Genomic DNA, 22,492 nt, shown 5'->3' with positions numbered 1-22,492 from the left:
CAAAGCCCATTTGATAGCTGTGTAAATGTTTAAGCAGTTAGCTGGTCTTGAGCTCCCTGCAACAGAGAATACACTCCTACTTTTAATGTGTCTATATTACTATAAACCCATTATCTGCATGTGAATCAACATTGAAAGAATAGCAACCTCGACAAATAGCAAGAACAAAATGTGAGAATATAATTTATGAGTATACTCATGCATTGCTCAGAACTCCTGGCAAAAAATTTGCATGCAGTTCCAGGCTGGAAAGCTTCTGTGGTATGTTAAAGAAACAGACATTTAAAAGTTTGTTCTTACTGTTTCCAACACTCCTGGAATTCCAGGAGCAGTTAGAGCCATTAGAATATTGATATAAATGAGAGTATGTAGAGATCTAGAAGATTAGGTCCACGTCAGACTTTTCTTTTATTCGGAGGTTTGGCTTCCTGCCCTGTGTTCAGGCAATAAATTCGCTGTAACAGAGCTGCTTCTAGCATTCTGTTGAGTAGAAGTATCCCAGCAGAGAAAATAACAGGCAAAATAAGGTAAGCAAGAATGGAAGATTACAGCAGGATTAAACAGGCTTCAATTTAAGATTATATTATCAGACTGTTTGTTTAGTGATGAAATAGTGATTTTTTTCAGTTGACTTTAAAATTTTCTTCTGAAATCTCTTTCTTCATCTAGTTTATATCTGGTTTTGGATATTCCTGTATTTAGTTTATAGATTTTGCAATGTCTGATTTGAAAGATACTATAACCTCATTATTTATTAGCTATAGGATGCCAAAAGTTCTTTTCAATCCCGATAAATTGGAACAAACCTGGAGGAGTTACTTATGATCTTTGCTAGCAGGACTAACAGCTGCAACCCAATACCCTCAAGAAAAACAGTTCTGATCTTTTGATGTTCTTAGACATATCTTGTTATGAATATACCAATACAGCATGAAATAGTATTTGGAAGACACCGCTGTGCGAATGTACTCCAAAATTTTAAATGTTGTTTTCATCTACTGAATTTGATTTAATTTGATGATCAGATGTGTCTTGGGGTTAAGTGAAAGAGAGAATGGTGGTTAAGAACACTAAGGGGGTAAGAGAGGCTATATAACAGATTTTCTTTGCTGCCTTCATATAAATGAATTTATATGGTCTGTGTAGTAGGAAAAAAATTAAGATTCCCTCTGCTTTTAGGATGATCTTCTTGTCATTAGCCACAAATGTACTCACTTATATCTAGTTTCAGCAATTTAGAGAGTTTTAACTCCCTTGTACTTAGATACAAAATGAAAAAAACAGATCCAGATTTCCAAAATAATGGTAGATAGACATGTCTGCAGCCAAGAACAGTATCCAGATCTTCCTAGTCCTCTTCAAGCAGTATAAACCTTACAGAAGAAAGAAAAAAAACCTGAAGAAATAGGCACGAAAGACATTAAAATAAAGAAATTGACATAGAGAGAGATACACAGCATTAAAAACTATGACTAAATGAAAAAAGTGGGAGTAGGTAACATCTATGGAAGAACATTTCATGAGAGGAAATGCTTATTGAAATAAGAATATTTATGTGTCATTTAGTCTTCAGGGACATGTGAGGCAATTCAAGCTGTGGAAGCTTCTGTTATTTATTGTAGAGATCTTTAATTGTTTTGTAGAGCTAACAGAGGTGAAGTTCTACTGTAGACTTTTCCATTTTCTACTTGTTTAAACAAGCCAAAATAATTAAACTTTAGAACAGTCCTTCAGAACTTCAAGGTTACAGTCCATCATTCATCACAGAAAGTTTCCTAAGAATTTTTCCACTTCCTAAATACGCTTCTGAAAATGTCTTTGAACTGTTCTACCCTCTTCAGGAATTCTTCAGTGTCTTGACTTGTGATCATTCTCCTTCTTTTCTTACAGTGGCAAGTGTAAATAACACACCCTCAAGACTATGAATGTAGATAAAAATCAGAAATCAGGATCTTCAGAACTTCTGATCAAGAGCAGTTGAATTAGAATTACACTTATATTTTCATAATCTTAAGTAAGGGATTAAGTGTCTGGGTTTGAGCCTCATAGATGCAGCAAAGTCTTAATGCTTTGTTAACACGGAACACCTAGCACAATAATATCTCTCAAGATCCACAATCCACTATTAGTGCCCACTTACACCGCAGAGCCCTATTCAAGTAGATGTTTCCAGAGATCAGGTTCTAGGACTTACTGAAAAACCACAAAGAGTATTTTCTTTTGTTTTGAATGTTCAGCAATAGAGCAATTTTAGCTAGGTGAGGAAGACTTGGCCTTTTATTTCTACCTCTGGCTGCAAGTTGTCAGACATTCAAAAAATGAGACATCTTTACTAGGCAGAGCAAATTAATTCCTTATAATGAATGTTTCACTTTTCAGTGACTTTACTGAATGTTGTTATAACTAAAGTGTCAAAGAGAGTGAAAAAGGGACTTAGTTACCCTTTGTATTTGATAAGAAGAGCATTACCAAGGACAGAATTCTTTCATTTCTACTATTTCATGTAAATATTTAATGTGAAACTCTGCATCAAGAAACTAAACCAAATCAGAAAACAGAACTACTCTCACCTTCCCTGGGTGAATTCACAAGTCATTACACTTGTGTCAGAGCCATGATCTCTCTGGTCTAACAGATTCTTAGTTATTCTGTGCAAAGCTGCACAGCACTAAGAATTGTACCCATCCTCATTGGTTCATTCACCAGGATACTAGACAGAATTGAAGCTAGTTATTTTCTTTGGTCTGCACTTGCCATAAGCAGTAGTCATAAACAGTTGATTTCAAGAGAGTGTGTAGACTTCAGAATTTCAGTTTCCCTTTCTTCAAGCCAAAGTGAGACCCTTAGGTTTTCTGAAATGCAGTGATTTAACTTGCAACAACAGAATATCTTAGTTGCCTACAGGGTTCCTCTATCAATGTAGTTCCCATTCTTAGACATTGATCTCTCCTTTGGATATCTAAACTAAATTATATTCCTTAATAATTATAGTATACTCCTCAAATTTTCAAATTCCAGTCCTCATTCCTGAGGCAAAATTTCCTGAACTTCAGTTTAAGGTTGCAATAGAGCTGCATGTCTTTCCTGAGAATCAGATTATGCTGTGTTGAAGTTACCATCATTTTCAATCACTTATTAATACTTTGAAAATTATCTTGGACTGTATCCTGAAAGACAAAATGAATTGCTTTTTTCAGTCCAGCTAGCAAAGTGTAGCTAGTTTCCTACGACTGACAAGCATAAAGAAATTGAAGTCACATAAACTGCTTATGTCTTATCTAAGGGGAACTCTTTCAAAATATATTACTTCAACAAAACTCTGTTATCCATGATATCCTGCATCTTAGTGGAAATGTAGATAGTTAACTTCATTACTGTTATTTACCATTACTGGAAACACACCATTTTTGCCTTGCTAGACATGTGCTTGGGTCATGCAAGCACTCAAACATTTATTGAGTTTATCTGTTTCCTTTATCAAACTTATGTTTGCAAACTTGTTGCTCAACAGAAACAGGAAGTCTTGTGACAGATCTTAACTCCTTCTTTAGGACTGGAAAAGAAAGTCAGCTGAGGTTATCGGTATTTCTCGGATGCTCCCAGAATGCTGCTCCGCTCAGGTCATAAAAAGCCATATGAAGTGTCTTGCCGTCGAAGGCAGTCTGTTAAGAAACAACCTATGCTTAGGAAAAGGAAAACACTTCGTGGAAAATCAGGTAACTCTTACATGAGTGACAGATATCTTGGTAATCTTGGAAAGATTATTCCAATCCAATGCAGAATTCAACAAAATTAAGTATCTTGAACAGTTTATCTATAGTGCCACCAAAAAATAAAAATACTTGTGGAACTGAAACCCAAAAGATGCCTTTAAAATGACCAGAAGAGAAATACTCCTTAAAATATCAGCACTAGATTTTTCACACCGCCGAATTCAGATAAGTAATTCCTAAAGTGCATCTGTACCTCCCTGGAAAAGAGTGAATGTCATAAGCAGGCTTACGAACCATTTTGGTTTGAGCACTGTACTAGTTCTTATGATTCGAGTTAGATACAGAATTCCTACACTATAGCTACCACAATATAATAATTTTTAAAAGGTTTGCTGTATTGATTATTGTAGTTGTTGTCCTGTTGGTTTCTAGAACAACCTGTGTTTTTCTCTGGAAGCCTGATAGCCAGTTGTTTTTGAAGAGAAAGCCTTTGCCCAGGCGTAAATCAGCTATGCACATGCTAAAGGTCCAACACCGAATGTGTCAGACCTGCCACTTCTGGAGGGTGTGGTTTGGGCTTTCAGAATGTGTGTCATCCTTCTCTTTTATTGTGTGTGCAGAGTTTCTGCTTAGTGTAAACAGGGTAGGAAGAAAGCTTCTTTGAAACAACAATATTTTTTTCAAAATATCTGCTTAAATACAGATGTTTCAGAGGAGATACCTCAATATAAAATAAGTAACAAAGTTTTTGGTGAAGCCACGCATTCCTAAAACATTATGCCACTGCTGGTGCATTCTGTGTATCCTGTTGTTTTGCTTGCCTAATTGTTCTGGCAAAGAAAGGACTTTTTATCTTGCAACATACCCTAGAGGTCTGTGTGATCTCAGAAATGTCTTAACTTGATTTCAGCGTAGCAAATCTCTTCCAGTAAACAATGTTCAGCTAAACATAATCAAAATTGGGACTATGGTTTTTTCCTGTAGGTGTCTGACACCCAAGCGTCTGGACCTACATCCTTCTGACATCCAGAAGAGCACAGTTGTGTTCAGTAACAATAGGGAACAATTTCCCTCCTGGCAACTTTTAGCCAAAAATACCTGCATTTTTTTCAGTGAGAGATGTCTGGTTCCCAAAATAAATGCTGCTATTTTAGGTAGCCATATGCACTCTAACCTAAAACTCTTGTTTGTACACAGATCCAATTTTCAAAGTGCAAGACTGGGAAACAGGGAAGTACTTACCTATGAAATAAAGGAAACTAGTTCAGAAACAGTATGCTGCAGAGAACCATTCTCTGCTTTACCTCTTTTTTTCTTAAGAATAAAATCTTGTAACTTTGTTTTTCTCATGTCTCTCCATTTAAAGGCTTCTGTGCAAAACCTCGCTCTGGCTCCGACTTCCCAGTGGGCTCTATTCCCTACTGTAAGTCTACTCATTCACCAGCCAACTGGTAATGTTGGTTCTCATTTTTAAATTCATACTGTCCCCGTTAGAATTCTTGAAGGCAGCTATGTGCAGGTTGTCCACAATCCCTCCTTCTTACACTATCCCTCAGACTCTTGGGTTGGAAGCTGTTTTTTCAAGCTCAAGTTTCACACAAGTTAACTCTCCATAAAGTTTGGCATATGTCTTTTCTTCTTCACTGAGATAGCCTTCTAAACAAAGAAATATTTATTTTCTTTCTTCACACCACCATCAATCCCCCAAACCAGCTGCTTAAGCCCACCCTAGGACTTCTAATATATATGGCTATTCTGCCCACAGTTCGAATATACATAGATTATCAAGTAATGATTGCTAGAAAAATACACTTGATCTTTTATTATGGAATTTTACCATTTCTCTGTTGCTAGCAAAATTAATTACAATTCATTTTTGCTTAGTGTTTAGTCTGCGACGAACAGTGAAATGTTATATACTAACTGAAGATTCAAAAACAGTGCATTTTGACATAGATGAAGATGGCCATCACGAAATATCAATCAAGGATTCACAATCCCGTGAAGGTAGTGTGCTTTATATACCAAAACTTACCAACTGTATGTGTAGTACTCAGGACGTTTTCAAATGTACTGTTATATGTACTGTGTCCAGCTCTGGGCACCTCACTGTGCCCAATGTCAAGAAAGACATTGAGGTGCTGGAGTGTGTCCAGAGAGGGGCAACAGAGCTGGTGAAGGGTCTGGAGCACAGGTCCTGTGAGGAGCGACTGAGGGAGCTGAGGTTATTTAACCTGGAGAAAAGGAGTCTCAGGGGAAACCTTATTGCTTTCTACAACTACGAGAGAGGAGGCTGTGGTGAGGTGTGGGACAGCCTCTTCTCCCGAATAGCAAGAGACAGGATGAGAGGAAATGGCCTCAAGCTGTGCCAGAAAATTTTCTCCAGTCAGTGTGCTGCCAAGCTTTGGGAAAGGCTGATCAAGGAATGATTGTCACCACCCCTGGAGGGATTTAGGTGTGTAGATACAGTGATGAGGAACATGGTGGAATTGGCAGTGTCAGATCAGTGTTCACATTTGATGATCATATAGGTCTTTTTCAACCTAGATGATTCTATGATTCTACGTTTTTTGTAGACATAACATTATACTGCATCTTTATAAATATTGATAGTGATACAAGAAAACTTTTATCCTGGTTTACAGGAGGTATGTAATATACTTAAATGATAAGAAGATTATATTGTTCATGCTCACTTGACTTAGTGGGAAGACTAGAGATTTAGCTCTAAAGACAGAGAACATAAAGATAATCCTCAGAGACAAGGGCAAAATGGAGAAAAACAGAGCATATTTTGGAATTTGTGGGGTTATTTTGTCTCAAACAATTCTTTTGTCTCAAATGGGGCTTCTGAATTTGACACCAAACATATTATCATAACTAACATCATGAAAGGGCCTGTTAGAGGGTGTTCTTTTGATAAAGTCAAATAATATCAAATGCAATTATTTGAGTGATACACTTTCCAGAGATGTGAAAGCAGGGGTGAAAAAACCCAATAAACCATATTTCTAACCAAAATACAGGGAAAAGTTGAAATCTATAATTTAGCTATCAAATTATTGAAACTATTTCTTACAAACCCCCAGCTTTTACAGAATGAGTTCATTACATATGCTTCAGATAAAGAAATGTAACACTCACTTAATATATTTATAAATTTAATTTATGTAATTTTTATTCTATTAAATTGTAAATAATGACAGCTACACTGATAAGGTATTTAGTGTGATTTATGTCTTTTTAAGTTTCTTCTTGATAATATAATAGGATTTTGAGGTAACTCATACAATCAGTATTGTTAATTTATTAACAAAATCAAAACCTGTATAGGTATACAATGGAAGCAGTTTGTGAATAGATAAATCATCTAACAGTCCTAATGTATAAGATATTTCTAGAAGAAAAACAAACACACGGAAAGAAAATGCTATGTAATATTATTGTGTATACAAACGCACAAGCACCACAAACATATATTCATGATGACACACTTAGGACAATATAATATTAGGAACCATTTGATGTTTGTGACTTTGACCTAAAGTGAGTGATGCCTTTCCCAGCTGACTGTCTGGGTGATTCAGGACAGTGTTAGAAAAGCCTTAAACCGCCTGCTATTGCTATTTGTTACCTTCTAGTCTTGTACATTTCTTATTAGGGTACTCACTTCTGCTGCCAAAGCACTTTCAAGCTCCCCTCTAACAGGATTTTAGACCTTACATTTGATTACCCCTCTCTAGTTTCTCAGGTGCATTTGCTTTTGCACAACATAATTAATCAATCAATCAGTACACTTATTAGATTCAGAGTTCAGACTTTGGGGTACCTGTTAACAAGTCTAACTGTAAAGCCTTCCGGGGTTAAATGAATTCAGAGATTCAGAAGAGAAGAAATCTGATGCTTATTGCTATTACATGCTCTTTCTCAGATTATGTTTTAAAACAATTCTTTAAATTGTTTGTAACGTTTTTAAATGTCAAGAACGTATGTCTCTAATTCCACATATTTGTTAAATATTTTCTATTTTAGACATCGCGTGGTTGAGCGTGTTTACGAGGAATGAATCAGAAATTACTGGTAAATCTCCTGTGAAATAAAGGGTATCATTCTGTTTGTTAGGGTCTAGTTTTGAAGATATGTTTGCAAGTAGGGAAAGAAGTTAGTAATGTTTTATACATAGACTTGATATTAGAAGTAACATATTGTCCCAGATTTTTCACTTAGGTCAGGTTATTGGAGAATTCTAAAAATGAAATAGCCTTTCTGTGTTCCATGAGAAGAAATCTTAAAATGCACAAAATTTGCTTTAGCAAATTAGGACTAGCGGCTTGGACTGAACACAAATTTATATAAGAGAATATATTGTATTTAAGCTAGAAAATCCAATTTTTTTATAGAAAAGTGCAAATGCTCTATTGCTGGCATATGGATCTTAGCTAGCAAAAACCTTGTTGTAGCAGGAGAGGAAAAACAAAAAGAAATGGATACGAGGAAGAGGAAGCACACTTTTGCAACTTTCGTATTGTATGCCTAAGAAACAATTGGGAAAATTAAAGATATATTGGTTCCAGGTATTACAGTGGATGAAAAATGCATTCCAATTCCAGCTACCAAAGGCTGCTGTAATCACTGAGAACAAATAACCATCTGGTCCAGTACTGCACCTTGAACAAAGGCCAAATGAAGATTTCTGTGGAACAGTATAAAATACTGATATCCTCCCAGTTTCCAATACTTTGCATTTTAGGGACATTCCAAGCAGGAAGTTACTGGATTTCATTAATTTCAAGGCATTTTCTCTGCATGGATTTTAAAATTGCCCCTTAAACTCTGGTAAGGCTTTAGTAACCAGAAAGACTAGGTAATTAATTCAAAGGCCATCAGAAAGTGGAAGTACACTTATAAAATCATGGAAAGGTTTCTTACTTTCCTTGCCACTTGCTGGCTGCTGGTAGACCGCTTGTCACATCTTTTGGAGGTGATAGAGAAAATTGGACTTCTTTGGATTTACTCAGTCTAAACAATGTATAAAGCATGTCACAATAAACTCTATAGATGAGGAAAGCCAAGGATAGTTAGGATGTAACTCATGTTGTCTTATGTCCCTGGTCAACTGGATGGACTCCAGCATACCTCTTTTGTTGTCACTCTCACCTCCAAGTCAGAACACTCTTGACTTGCATAAGAAATCTCTCTTGCTTTCTAATGTGTTTCTTACACATTATGGCTGAAATTGCAGCTGTAACTGAAATTAAAATCTAAACTGATGTCAGAAAAAGCAACAAAAATGACAGAATTGTAGACCTACTACATTTTTAGGTCTACTATATTTGTCTGAATATGCATGTAAGCAGACTAAAATGAACTCAGTTTAGGCTGGAGAATTCATCTCAATTTTTAACATGGATTTTTATGATATCTTCATGCGGTACCTGTCTCAGACAAAATTCCTTCAGAAGACTAACACAAAAGCAATGTAGGTGGGGAAAGTTGGGGCAGCTAAAATCATGGCCAGGATTAGAGAAGCTAAAATGAGTCAGGTGGGATGAATATGTTCTGCTAATTTGGAGACTAAAAAATACCCTTGGTAATATGAAAAAAAAAGTCTTCTTAACTGCAACTATTAATGCATAATTTCCTAACCTCTGTAAAATTTGTGTTCAGTTGCTGCAGTGAGGGACATATAGATCAACTGCCACTGTCTTTTGTATTTTTTATCTCAAATGGTACACCTGAGATAGTTTTAAAAGCACAAATGGTATTATTTGAAGTAAATTTGCAAGTCAGTCAGATAGATATAGCATCACTGGATAGTCGTTGATGTAATGGGTTTGCAACAGGTTGTAACAGGTAGTGCTTTTATGTTGGCAAAGGGTACTTAATTTATTTGTTTTTTACTGAGGCCTTGCAGTACCAGAAGGTAACAAATATTGTCAGTTTATCAAGCTGAGAAGCATATTATTGATATAGTCTTACTTCCTGCAGGAGAAAAACCAGTATTATCTCAAGAAGAGTTAATCCAATGCACCCACAATAACGATAGTAGAAGGGTTTTGATCTTGAAAGCATGAAGAAAGCAAAAGGGGAAAAAAATCCTATGTTTTCCATAACAACATATATGTAGTCATGTATATCCCATAATCATGGCTAGGCTTCGCAAACGAAGACTTGGGAAGGGCTCTACCCACATGTGTATTATATGTATGTGTTAACTACTGCTGTATGTGTCTTTGTAGTTCATTTTATATATATTAATGTATAACTGATATTCCATACATTAGCTATAAATGTAGAGAAATAAAGTGTATATATGGCAAAATTAAAGCCTCATAAAATGATAGGCTTTAAATATTTTACACAGGAGAGTGGTATCAAGAATGATTATATTTATTTCTGTGCCTATACCTATCAATGTAAAGTAAACCTGAATGTTTTCTCTTTGTAAAGTATATTTATCTGTGCTTCATTTTACAAAGTGATACTCCTATTATTACAATATTCTTCTCTTTGTAAAACAGATTCTAAAAATTTGGTGAGCCTCACTCAGAGATCAAAGCTTAATGAATTTGTCCTATTGTGCAAGGGTAAGAAGCGCCTCTCTCTGAAGGTAAGAAATTGTTCATTTCCTCTATAACTAGTGAGTGCTCTTTCTTACTACAGAACAATTTCCCCACAGACTTTTTCAAATTCACTTTACTTACCACCTTCCACATTCCACAATTTCCAAGTACCTCCTTTTATTCTTTCTGGGGAAAAATTCCAAGAAAATCTTTGGGTTAGGAGACAATCGGGGTTGTTAGGGTTCAGTCTCCGTGGAAGAAGAGGGGACTTCTTAACCAGAAAACACGCAGGAAATAAGAGGGGAGGAGAAATCAGGCATCTTGCCTTGGAAAGAGAAGAGTTTAAGAAGGGAATTGTTTTCTCCTAATCAACCCACGCTGCAAGATGAGGAATGTGATGAAAAGAAAATACTGAGCTGAAACAGAATATCCTGTTTTAAACCACCTGTTGTCTGAGCATTCTCATTTTCTCCAGTCTTGTGAAGGTTTGTTTATGGTTGGAAGAGAAGGCAAGGATAGTCTTCCCTATTGAGGCGTTATAACCATTACCAAAATCTTTCTGTGTTGGAAGAAATGCTATGAGAAAGAATGCTATGTTGCAATCTACCCCCTAAAACAGGGCAAAGATCCAAGAAGGTCTGTTTACACAGGTTGTGTTGAGATAAAGAATAACCCTTCATCTAATGCTGGCCATGCATGATGGTGTAAATCACTAAGTACTTCCTTTAAAAGTCTTGGATGTTTTTCATTTGTTTTTTAACTCATAGATGACTTTCTATAAAATCTATTTCCTGAAATTATTTGGGGAAATGTATGCTGTAAGGTACATAAAATTATATTTATATACTATTTCCTTTCTGTCCTTGAAAGAGTGATTATTGTGAAAGGATTTTTTTTCTGTTTAGGGGTTACCTTTTCCTAAATTAATTGTTTGAGGCATGTTCCACCAAATCAAGAAAATAATTGAATTCTGACCCCTAATGGATTTAACTTACAAATGACTTCTTTTAAAATTCGAGGTCATAACAGATTATGTTTCTTGACATCACTGAAAGCAGTTCTTATCTGAAAATGAGGGAAGATGGTGTAAAAACCTTGGAAAGATCATGGACCTTCTTTTTCCACCAGAATAGAAATAATTTTCTTAATTTCAACAGGAATTCTGATATGGAAGTCAACAAGGTTTTTTATCTGTAATAAGATTTTGGTATCCTTATACAACATGGTTCAGTCTGTGCTGTGTTGCAAAACAGAATCTGACCATTAAACATTCTGAAGGTCTACCTTCAGTATTGGCTTTCAACCCAATTCATTTTGTGTTGCAAATGTTAAAAGAGGAATATATTCATGGAAATGTTTCAGAAACTTACCAACCTATTCATCTTGGATAATTTGACTATGATAATTAATGAACTTTATAAAAAAGATAGTTTTCTTTAGAATTAATGCCACATTTGATGAGCTAAAAAATCAAAATATGAAAAAAAATTACCAAACTAAATTATAAATTTAACAAATCTTGGTGGTTGTAAACATAGGTCGTAAAAGCATCGTGTTCAGAGCCAGATTGTCCTTCCATGAAAAGATGCAACATGAAAACATGCACCCATGAAGATCCTGACTTCAAACAGGTATACAATCTTGATCAAAACCCCCCCAAAATGTGTGTGAGACACTCTGTATGCAAACGTAGCTGCATAAAAAGGGCATCTAAGTGCATCCTGCTATTACTGGTTAGGTGACAAATTGTTTCCTTTCTTTTACTTTCAGCTGATCTTTATTATTTCCTTCAGGAAAAAAATTTCCTTTTTTTTTACCTGACTTGTATGTATGAGCACATCTTTCAATCTACAGACAAAATATCTGACTATCAATTAATACATGAAAGATGGTTATATTTCCTGTATTTTGCTCACATAAAATGCAGGGAGATACAAAGTAGTTTTCTTCTGGTAGAAGTTCTTAGACAAGAGCTAGAAAATCTGGATCAGTGTTTAGCAGGTCTAGAAGAATCAGATTACAGAGGTTGGAACATTTGTAAGAAATAGTGATACCATGAGTCATAAACTTCGGGGAAGTAATAAAGATGTAAAAGATGCATATATGATTTATTCTAATGAAGAGATCAAAAGTAAGCCCTTCCTGTCATATGTTCAGAATGAATCCTGTATCATTAGATGACTACAGATCAGGAGTAATGCCTTGTGGATAGAAAAACAGGTTGCCAGCTGTTTTCTTTGGACCAAGGGTTGGACTCAATGATCTCAGAGGTCTTTTCCAACCCAATCGATTCTATGATTCTATGATTCTATGATTCTTAACATGTTTTTGCGATGAAAGCTTGATTTTGTTGGCTCTTCTCTAGATAGGGATGATAAAACATTGTAAGCACATGAAGAAAATGACTTTAATTGGTCTCTAAGATACCTTAAATGGACATTGTAACCTAAAAGAAATGCAAAACTAAGAAAATGTACATAATAATAATTTTTATTAGGGTTGTAGCCTTGCGAGTTTATTATTTAGGGAAACTGAAAAGACAAACTTTCCAGTTACAGCAAGCAAAATTAGAGCTATCTGGGATCAGATAGTTTCAGAACTTCATAACAGTGAATATGAAACCCCAAATACCTGAAATTCCCAGCCTAATATTTCTAACATTGCTAACCTTTCTCCTAAACCAGAAAGGATTGATTTACCGATTCTGGTAAAATGAAGTCTTTCTGAAATGATCTTCCAAAAGTATGAGCTATACTAATTAAGTAATAATCTCCTGCATACTGGGCTTGGAAAATCTAAGTGGGTCCTTTGTGTAAGTTCTACTGAGTTACTTACCTGCCACTAATATTCCTTGACTCTACACAGGAGAAAGCAACAAAGCTTAGGAAATTTATAAGGCAACTACTAGTCCCCTCCTTGTATTATGTAAACTTTCACGGTCATATTGTATCCTTCTAAAATATATTTCTTTTTTTTTTTTCAAATGAAAATACATGCCTTTTTCTGTGGAGCTGTTCACAGGGAAAGAATTAGTCTTGATGTCTGCAAGTCTGGGGAAACATCTGGGAAAAAGAGCTGTAACAGTTGCCTGTAGACACCTATTCATCAGTTCAGTTTTCTAAAAAGAATTAAAATGAAAAATTCAATCTGAGAACCCATATGTGGCCTAACAAGACAGACAGTGATCTGCTCATCATGGTTTCTTGTTAATACACTCAAACAGAAGAAGAAATGTTACTCATTTTTGCGAGAAGAAATCAGTAGTCTGAATTACATCCATTACTTGAATTACATCCATTTGGGCCAAGAGGCAAAATCTTAGGCAAGTCTGACTCATGAGATTCTAAATAAACCATCTAAAATGAGTGCACTGATGAGTAAAAAATTTCTAGTGTGATGAGTAGAGCCTCCATTGTCCTTAGGATGGAAAAGTGCACTGAGATGGAAAAATACTTCTCATGGACAATGCAAAGCTGTGTGAGGCTGAAATGTGACTTTTAGTCCAGTACCTTTGAACCATAATCTTAAAGACAGGCATTTCCCTTTTTTTATTTAAATAGTGCCAGTAGAATTATCAGAAATGTGAGAATCTATGGAGCCTGCTGTTATACCAGCAGGTAGAGTTGCATATCGTGTTGTCAACACCTATTTCTGTTACCAAGGCTTGTGGAGACATGGTTCACTACCAGTGAATTCTTATCGCCATAAGAATTAGGTTCTTATGGCAATAAAATAATAAAAACTTGTTACAGCACATAATAGTTTGTAATAACATCTGATACTGATAGGGCATTAAGCCGGGAAGGTAACACAGATGAAAACCAATATTTATTGCAACACTATCATGGAAAGAGTAGAAAACTGCACAGTAGACACGGTTACAGCCTCACAAAGCACACACAGTTGCAGTATTCCAGCTAGAGCAGCAGAGGAGAGACCATCCCCAGTGGTTTACTCAGGTGCAGGCTTGCATTTACTTATAACTGTGATTATTTTAACTCTGTAGTAGAACATGCTTATCAGAATTAATAATTTCATAGAAGCAAATGCAGTTAGCCATACAACATGATGAATTAAGAGACACAGAACAGTATTTCCTTTTAACTCCACCACCAAAAAGGTTTTCCCAGTTTTATCCCCACAATATGTTGACAGCGAGGGAATGTGTCCCAACCCCTTACATATAATTCTTCCACTAGACAATATGGCTCCCATTTTACCAGTTTCATTAATTATGTATATATTTAACTATTTTTTTTTTACTCTTCCAGAAGAACAGGAATTAGTGAGTATATATTTGCTATCAGAAAGGTACGCATTTTTTCAGTACATATCTGTAGTATCTCCCTTCAGTGTAGTTTCTGTTCTGGTTCAACTATAATATTTTATTATTCTTGACATATTACCACCCTCAGACTTTTACATATGTATACTTATCCCTCTCAGCTTTTCCTAAGCACTAGTAGCACTCAGTTTTCTCTCAGTTTCAAATTTTCTTGGATTAAAGCATTTGCTTAAAAGATAAGTAAAAAACAGAATTCAACAATTCTATCACTGGATCTGACTGCTCCTCTTCAAGTTGTTGTTCTTTGCTGGATAATTCAGGGTTAATAGGTGACTGTATATTGACAGCATTTCCCCAAAACTTTGACTGGAATTCCTCAGCCTAGGTGAACTGAGACCTGAAGGACTGCAGCTGTAAAAGTCCCATTAATAGCTGTAACAATTTTTATTCTAGAGTCCTCTATATTTTACTGAGTAGTTAGATGAAGCTAAATAAGACAGAGAGCTTACATTGGAGGCTAGCTATGCACTCAGGAAAGATCTTATTGTGAGACATACCCTTTACTCCAGTTAAATAGGCCAAAATAAACTTTAACCAGGTAAAACCTGTAATGTGAGGCCCACCAAAATACCTTGGTTCAGAATTTCTGACCTTTTAAGTATGTGTTTGGCAGCCAGCTGAGGTCAACCACCCACAGTCCTTTTTGGCACCCAGGGTGCAGCTTGAGGGGATTTTTTTGGCTGCAACTGTTGATTCATCTATTGGAGAGCCAAGGAGTGATTAGCAAGCTTCAGGAGTCACATATGGCCAGTGTGACAGTCTGACAGAGGGTGAAAGAGGACGATTCTGGGCTGAACAAAGTCATGCCACTATTGACGGCTGGGCTGCTGTATCAGTTATCCTACTGCCTCAGTACGAATGGCAATCAAATGGGGCAGACTGATACAACTGATATTTCCAAAACATTATTCTTGACCCCTTTAGCAGCAGACTGCAGGCTACAGTTTACTTTCAGTGGAGGGGTGTCCAATACACCTGAACCAGCTGAGCCAGGATTGGTTGCACAGGACCAGCTGTGAGAAGAAAAAGCACTGAAGTGTGTTGGCCCCAGCCAGCATCAAAGCCCCCAGCCCAGTTACTCACCCAAACCCACTCCCTGCCTGTGGACAGAGGAGAGAATAGCAAAAGCAAAAGTAAGAAAACTTTTGAGTCAAGCAAAAGACTCAAAAAACCCCCACGTGAATGTCAGAAAAACCCCAATTACTCATCTCCTCCCACAAGCAGATCAATACCCTTCCAGTCTCTGAGCAATAGCCTCCTTGGAAGCAAACTCCCACCCACTCAACCTCACATCCTCCTTAAAAACATCAGTTTTTATGCCTGACCATGACATCATATACCATGGAGTATCTCTTCAGCCACTCTGAGACAGCTGTTCCGTCTGCGTCCCCTCCCAGCCTTTTGCGCACCCCAGCCTACTCACTGAGGCTGAGTCAGAAGAAAGAGAAACTCTTAATGTTGTACGTGCACTGCTTAGCAGCAGCCAAAACACTGGTGTGTCGTCAACCCTATTTTAGCCACAAATCACTTAATTAATTTGTAATACCTTTCAAGGTCCATAGCTTCTCGTATGCAATTTTGGTGGCAGCTCAGTTTTACTAGTTTGCCTATTATCATTGTACAACTCATGCTTGTTTAATCATGTGCTCATTTCCTTGTTTCTTAAGAGGCAATATGTAGATTGCAGTGTGCCCTGTACTCCTTTGCACAATGAGTTGTAACAATGCAAGATGTTCTGTTTCATCTGGCCTTCATATCTATTCCTTTTCATCTTCTGGCTGCGTCCTAGTTTAGAGCGTAGCAGCTGAACTTAGCCTGCTCACTGTGCCTTATTCAATCTGACTTTACATAATTTTGAGTCTATTTATTTAAACCTTGGATACTACTCCCTCACATCTCTTTCTGTAGCTCCCATCACTGATGTATTTTTCTTTAACATGTGGAGACAATATTTGTAGCATTTTTCAAACATGAGCATACATGTGCTATTGCAAGTGCATTGTGAATCACTTGTGGGACATAAGAAAAGGTGTTTTTTTTGGCACTAAATGTGAAACCTAATCTGCAAATTGGTTCTTCATTTAATGCAATGGAAAACAAATGGTCAGATGGTAGCTGAAAAGCAGCAGTTCTTTTCCTGGAATTTCCAAACAACCTCTCAGGCATCCCTGCTGCTGTAGAAGCTGTCGTCAGGAAGAACTTTTTCTGGCAGTAGTTGACTACATTCTCCACCATCCTTCTTTACAGGCCATAATAGAAAATTACCTCTGTCATGATTTCTTGCAAAACAATTTGTTCTCCAATGACCTACTGCAACTCCTAGTCCTAGCAGTGTTTCACTATGCTTCTACTCCCAGTTCCTCTTTCTTCTCCTAGTCGCATAATGTCATTCACCAAATAATTTTTCCTGTGATAGTTGTCCATCTAATTTTCCATCATTTCATGCTGTTACAGTAGGCATTTTTTATTTTTTCTATCTCAATCTCCTTTTACAAGCATTTAATTTTGGCTTCACATTCAGCAGACCACACTGGCATCTCCCTCGCTCTAGAATGGATTTCTGCATCATACATATGAATCTCTCTCCTTGCTTCTGCAGATTTTCTTTCACCAAAATGTCTTATTCCATATATGTTTCCTTATATCCATTCTGAGTCCCTAAAAGATATTTCTTTTCTAAAGACAAATTTTCCTCAACTTTCTTAACAGTATTATTTAAAACAGACTTTTTGGATTGAAGCTGCAGATACACTGTTGTTACACTGACTCGATCAGGACAGAATGTTTTAGCTGCTTCCCATTATAGCTTTGCTGGTATAGAAGGTGTGTCCTCAAGTTTCTTTCAGGTACTCTACCATAACTGTCAAACGGGCCTTTTGTCATACAGGCTGAAAGGACACATTGCTCCTTCCATGGAAAGTTCATTATTACCAACGCTGCAATCTCAAGTGTAGCTCTGATGTTTTAATAGTCTCATCCTTTTCACCAAGCATTCACAGAATTGTAGAATCATAGAATCAATTGGGTTGGAAGGGACCTCTGAGATCATCAAGTCCAACCCTTGATCCAACATCACTGTGGTTACTAGACCATGGCACTAAGTGCCACATCCAGTCTCATCTTAAAAACCTCCAGGGATGGACAATCCATCACCTCCCTGGGCAGCCCAATCCAATATCTGATTACCCTCTCTGAAAAGAATTTCTTCCTAATATCCAACCTAAACCTCCCCTGGCACAGCTTAAGACCATGCCCTCTTGTCTTACTGATAGATGCCTGAGAGAAGAGACCAACCCCCACCTGGCTACAACCTCCTTTCAGGGAGCTGTAGAGAGTGAGGAGGTCTCCCCTGAGCCTCCTCCTCTCCAGGCTAAACAACCTCAGTTCCTTCAGCCTCTCCTCATAGGACTTGTGCTCGAGTCCCTTCACCAGCCTTGCTGCTCTTCTCTGGGCCTGCTCAGTTTCCTTTTAGAGGTCTCCTTAAGCAATGATAATGCATCAGACCTGTTAGTGTTACAGAACTGTCTTTTGGGTAGGATGAGTGTTCAAAGAGGTCACTCAAAGGGAAAGTTGAAATAATTAGATTATGATGCATTCAGTCTTTCCCAAAAGATATCGTATATTCCCTGCTCCCTGACAGGAGGCTGAGTTGCCAGAAATACAAATCTCAATTTTCTGTTAATTAAGGTCTTGCTATTGCCAGTAGGGTCTTATGATTAGCAGCAGATAACTATTCACACAGTCTTCTGAGTTACTCCTTCACTCAGTGTACACAATCAGGAGCACGGGCTCCAAGGGGTTCCTCGAGTTGTGCACAGTCGCACATGGGGTTCCTCATTTCAGCAGCTGTGATCACATATGTGGTGTGGGTTACATGACCCGTGGTAGGTGCCAGTGTGTGCTGGAGGATGTGGGCAGGTTCAGCAGCTCCTTGGTACCCCAAGCTTACCAGGTTTTACAAATTTCACAGGGCTGCTAGTCTCCAGGTCTTATGGTTTCCAAGGCTACCTTTCGCACATACTCTTCCTCTCTCTAGCATGATGTTTTCTGGTAAGGACTATTTCTTAGTCCTCACCCTAAGGGGCCTAAAGAGGCTAAATACAACCACACACACAGAGGGACTGTTTGAAATGTAGCTATTCCTGCAGAGATGGGTCTTAAAAAAAGCACATTGGAAACGAGATGTATGGAAAAATCATAGGTAATAGAACAGTTGTTTAACAGTAATTTCTACTGTAACGTTCTAATTTTACTTCAAAAGAGGCAAGAAAAACTGTGGATTGACTTTTTTTTTCTGTGAAGCAAAAAAATGAAGCTATGTTATTATTCAGTGCTCTGAGGAAGATGGGTATTATTTTATTCATAATTATCACAAAATCTGTCCCAAAATGATTAGGTGTTGTCAAAAATTTATTTAAAAATGTGTCATTGGCCAAAAGCATTCAAAATACAACAAGCCAGCAACATATATGAACTTTTGTCACACAAAACCCTATAGAAAGGCTTTAAAAATGTAACATGCATTCTTTACCTTGTATATTTTCATAGCTGAATGAAGATAATAACTTTTTCATCATGCACTGCCAAGGAGATTCAGTACAGTTCCAATGCTATGAAGATAGACGTTACTATCTGCATGTGAATGACGACTCACTTGATATTTGCAAGCTGGAAAACAAAGAACCCAACGAGGACAAAAATTTTTACTTCAGGGTGTCATATTTATAGGAAAAGTAACTTGTCTACCTTTCAGTGGCTTAAGTGCCCACACTCCTAAGAAGAGGAGGAAGTTTGAGATCAACTAATTTCTGTTTTGGCTGAAATCTTACATTTACGTAGTTTCTGAGTCACTGACATCTTTTATTTCCCTACTTTCAACAGCAATAGAGAAAGGCTAAATTTGAAAAACATACCAACAGATCAGTCTCTGTGTCTTACCTGAACAATTATCTTTTCAAGGATATGAAATCTTCTGGAATAGGAAAAATACATGGGGGATATTTCAAAGATGGAAAAAGAAGGAACATACGTGAATATGAACATAAAAAGTGCAGTGAGTTCTCCCTGTGGTAAATGTTTTACTTTTTTTAAAATGTCTGTTATAAGCTCTGAACTTGACAAGAAAACATTTAGAAGTTATTAAACACATATGTGCATATCCGGACTGACTTTGAGAAAGGAGTGGAAAAGGTGTCTCAGGTCTAACTGAGAATGAGGGAAGAAGCTGAAAGTTAGAACATCCCTCTGCACTTGTATCTCCAAGTCATTCCATACACTCCATTATGCAATTTCAGCATCTATCCACCTCTCTAAGATGTATACAGAGCATCAGATGCACAGTGTGCAGGTAGCTGGAAGGAGACACTGACAGGTGCCTGTGAACACTGGCAGAAAGTTGCTCTGACATATTGGCTTCCACCTCTGAATCCTAGAGGAGAAATGCAATCATGTTCATCTACAAAGCAGAGTGCAGAACAACATCTGAAAAATAATTATGTTCAAAATAACTGAATTAAATAAACACTAGGTGCTTATGTGTGGTATACTGGAGGAGCAGTAAGAGTACCTGTCTTTTAGCAACAGGATCTGTTGGTGTGAAATAGAAGATGACAACACTTAAATGTCCATAGATCATACCCTACAGGGCTTAACACATTTGAAATACAAGAGAAAACAAACTAAAAGTGATCCAGATGAGTACGTGTTAAAGATGTGGTTCTGCACTGCTGTATATGGAGTTCCACCATGATTTAGTAGCAATTTTCTGTCATGTAAGGAATTTAGGAATGTATGTGCAAAAATTAGAGACATGATGCATCTAGCCAAGAAGCTGTTGCTTAGTTGCAGCAAAACAGACTGTAAGATACACAACACTTGCAGGAATTGCTCTGTGTAAATATCATCAACAGTGCATACCTGAAATAGGAACCCTAAGGTCAGTCAGTCAGTCAGAGTCAGTCAATCAGTCAGTCACACCAATGAACATTGCAGTAAGACAATTATCTATTGTAGACCAAACTCCAAAGGTCTATTATATCTTAAAAGCTTTCGTGGCTTGCTTATTGTATTCTTCAGATAGTGAAAATAATTTTGTTCGTTTCAATGCTGACTGAACAGATTTTGAGTATTCTCTAAATAATACTTAAAAATTCTGGACCTGCCAAGAGCTCAATAAGTAAGTGGGAAGAAAAAGAAGCCCCAAAACTCTAGGTACTGTTTTCATCACACATTACACTAGAATGAAATTATTTTAGCACTACTTATGATGTTGCACAAGAAATTGATTAGATTATGCAACAGGTACAATAATTTCACTCTGTGATACACAAACACTTCATAGTCATATATTTATTACTGGCAATGTGATCATCTCACTAAATTACAAAAATTTGCTCTCTAGATGGCAAATTGATGAAAAGATAAGTCATCATAAAACTCATACAAAGCACACAAATGAAATCAGCGTTGCTGATATCACCACAAAAGTAATGTTGACCTCAGTGAATTTTGAATCTATTTTATAATTAAATCTTAAATTATGGTTATGTGCAGAATTTTGTACTTTTACTGTCTGCCTTAGAAATGAGATTTTTTTTTTAACAATTCAAGGGAAAAAAGCCCTTATGGAAAACAGCAGCAATAATTTTGTAAAGTTTCACAGTTAAAAAATAAGATAGTAGTGTCATTTGACATAGATAGTAATGGCACCTGATTAGAGAAATAGAACAGGTGAGAACAGAAAGACACAGTAGAGAGAACAGAAAGACACACTAGGAAAAAAAATAGCTAAAAAGTATGAAATGGAGAAGAACAAACAAAAAGTTTGATAATAAAGCTTAGAAAGAATAGTGTGACTCTATGCACATTCCTTCATCCTTCTAGAAAACTAATGAGTAGAAGAGTTAACTACACTATCCCTGGCTAAAAACCTGTAGTTCTCACATAGCTGAGCAGAGGACCATGTCTTGAAATGTCCATATCAGTTCCAAAGCCTTTTTATTACAGTACCAATAATTTCCCAAATGAGTGCAAATTGCAGTTCAAAGAAGTTATAATGGTTATGTTTAAAAACATTCTTTTAGCCCTAAGCTCACCTCTGGCTGCATGGTATTCTACAGTTGTACAGGGAGCTGCAAATAAGGCTAATTGAAGTGGTGCCCTAGGATGTATGGTAAAGTAACAAGTATGTTGTCTATCGACAACAGAAATTTAATTGATTGCCAGTCATTTGAAGCTTTAGCTCCTCAATAAACATCGTGTTAACTGTTTAAGTGGCATATCAAATTACCTGTTTTTCCTATATGAGAAGAAATGAAGGAAAATAAAGAGAAAGAATTAAGTATATCTGTCCATGCATATGGGTACTTCTGACTATTTAGAAAGTCATACGTTCCTCATTATTCACTGCAGCTGTATTAGAATTTGCACCACCTCTGAGTCAGGTATCAGCTTAATTTCTTTGATAGCTTAGAAAGACAGAAAGTAGTTAATAGTAATTAATTATGAGTTTGGCTTGTTTTCAGTTTGACTACATATACAGCTGTTATTTAGAAACAGAGGATATATAATCCAAAGTGCAGTTTCAGAAAACCTATAAATTCTGACCTTTGCTGCTTCCTTTACTGGCACCCCCACATTTTCTGTGTATAATTAATTTAATTATGTAATTGCCTTGAATAAACTCATAGTACACTATTAATCACACTAATTTAGTATTACACTAGTGTTAACTACTATCATATGTTGACTAGTAACATTATAAAAAAATATGTTTTGCATTTCAAATGTTGGGCTATCTTTGCTGACTATTAAGCTTTACTTTTAAGATAAACCTTAAAATTATTTTACATGTTTGAGTCAAGAGTAGAGAA

The 22,492-nt window shown here is 36.6% G+C and overlaps 1 protein-coding gene across 1 annotated transcript; it reads left to right on the top strand.

Annotated features, from left to right (window-relative positions):
- Positions 1 to 461: 461 nt before the first annotated feature.
- On the top strand, positions 462 to 21,923 carry LOC108639276. The gene is made up of 8 exons (XM_018070528.1): positions 462 to 527; positions 3,552 to 3,716; positions 5,080 to 5,136; positions 5,598 to 5,720; positions 7,746 to 7,793; positions 10,235 to 10,323; positions 11,815 to 11,907; positions 19,170 to 21,923. Exons 2-8 carry the CDS (start codon positions 3,605 to 3,607, stop codon positions 19,347 to 19,349), a joined length of 702 nt encoding a protein of 233 aa, XP_017926017.1. The 5' UTR covers positions 462 to 527; positions 3,552 to 3,604; the 3' UTR covers positions 19,350 to 21,923.
- The last annotated feature ends 569 nt before the right edge of the window (positions 21,924 to 22,492 follow it).

The sequence above is a fragment of the Manacus vitellinus genome, unplaced genomic scaffold (assembly GCF_001715985.3).
Source record: "Manacus vitellinus isolate BGI_N305 unplaced genomic scaffold, ASM171598v3 scaffold_18_pilon, whole genome shotgun sequence".
Classification (NCBI taxonomy): Eukaryota; Metazoa; Chordata; class Aves; order Passeriformes; family Pipridae; genus Manacus; species Manacus vitellinus.
The sequence above is the reverse complement of the archived record's forward strand: the minus strand, read 5'-3'. Positions and strand labels throughout refer to the sequence as shown.

Excerpts from the sequence above, each read along its gene's own strand:
- LOC108639276 (XM_018070528.1), top strand. The coding sequence starts at position 3,605 with ATGCTGCTCCGCTCAGGTCATAAAAAGCCATATGAAGTGTCTTGCCGT. Across the intron at positions 7,794-10,234 it reads GAATGAATCAGAAATTACTG|ATTCTAAAAATTTGGTGAGC; the intron begins GTAAATCTCCTG and ends TTTGTAAAACAG. Across the intron at positions 10,324-11,814 it reads AGAAGCGCCTCTCTCTGAAG|GTCGTAAAAGCATCGTGTTC; the intron begins GTAAGAAATTGT and ends TTGTAAACATAG.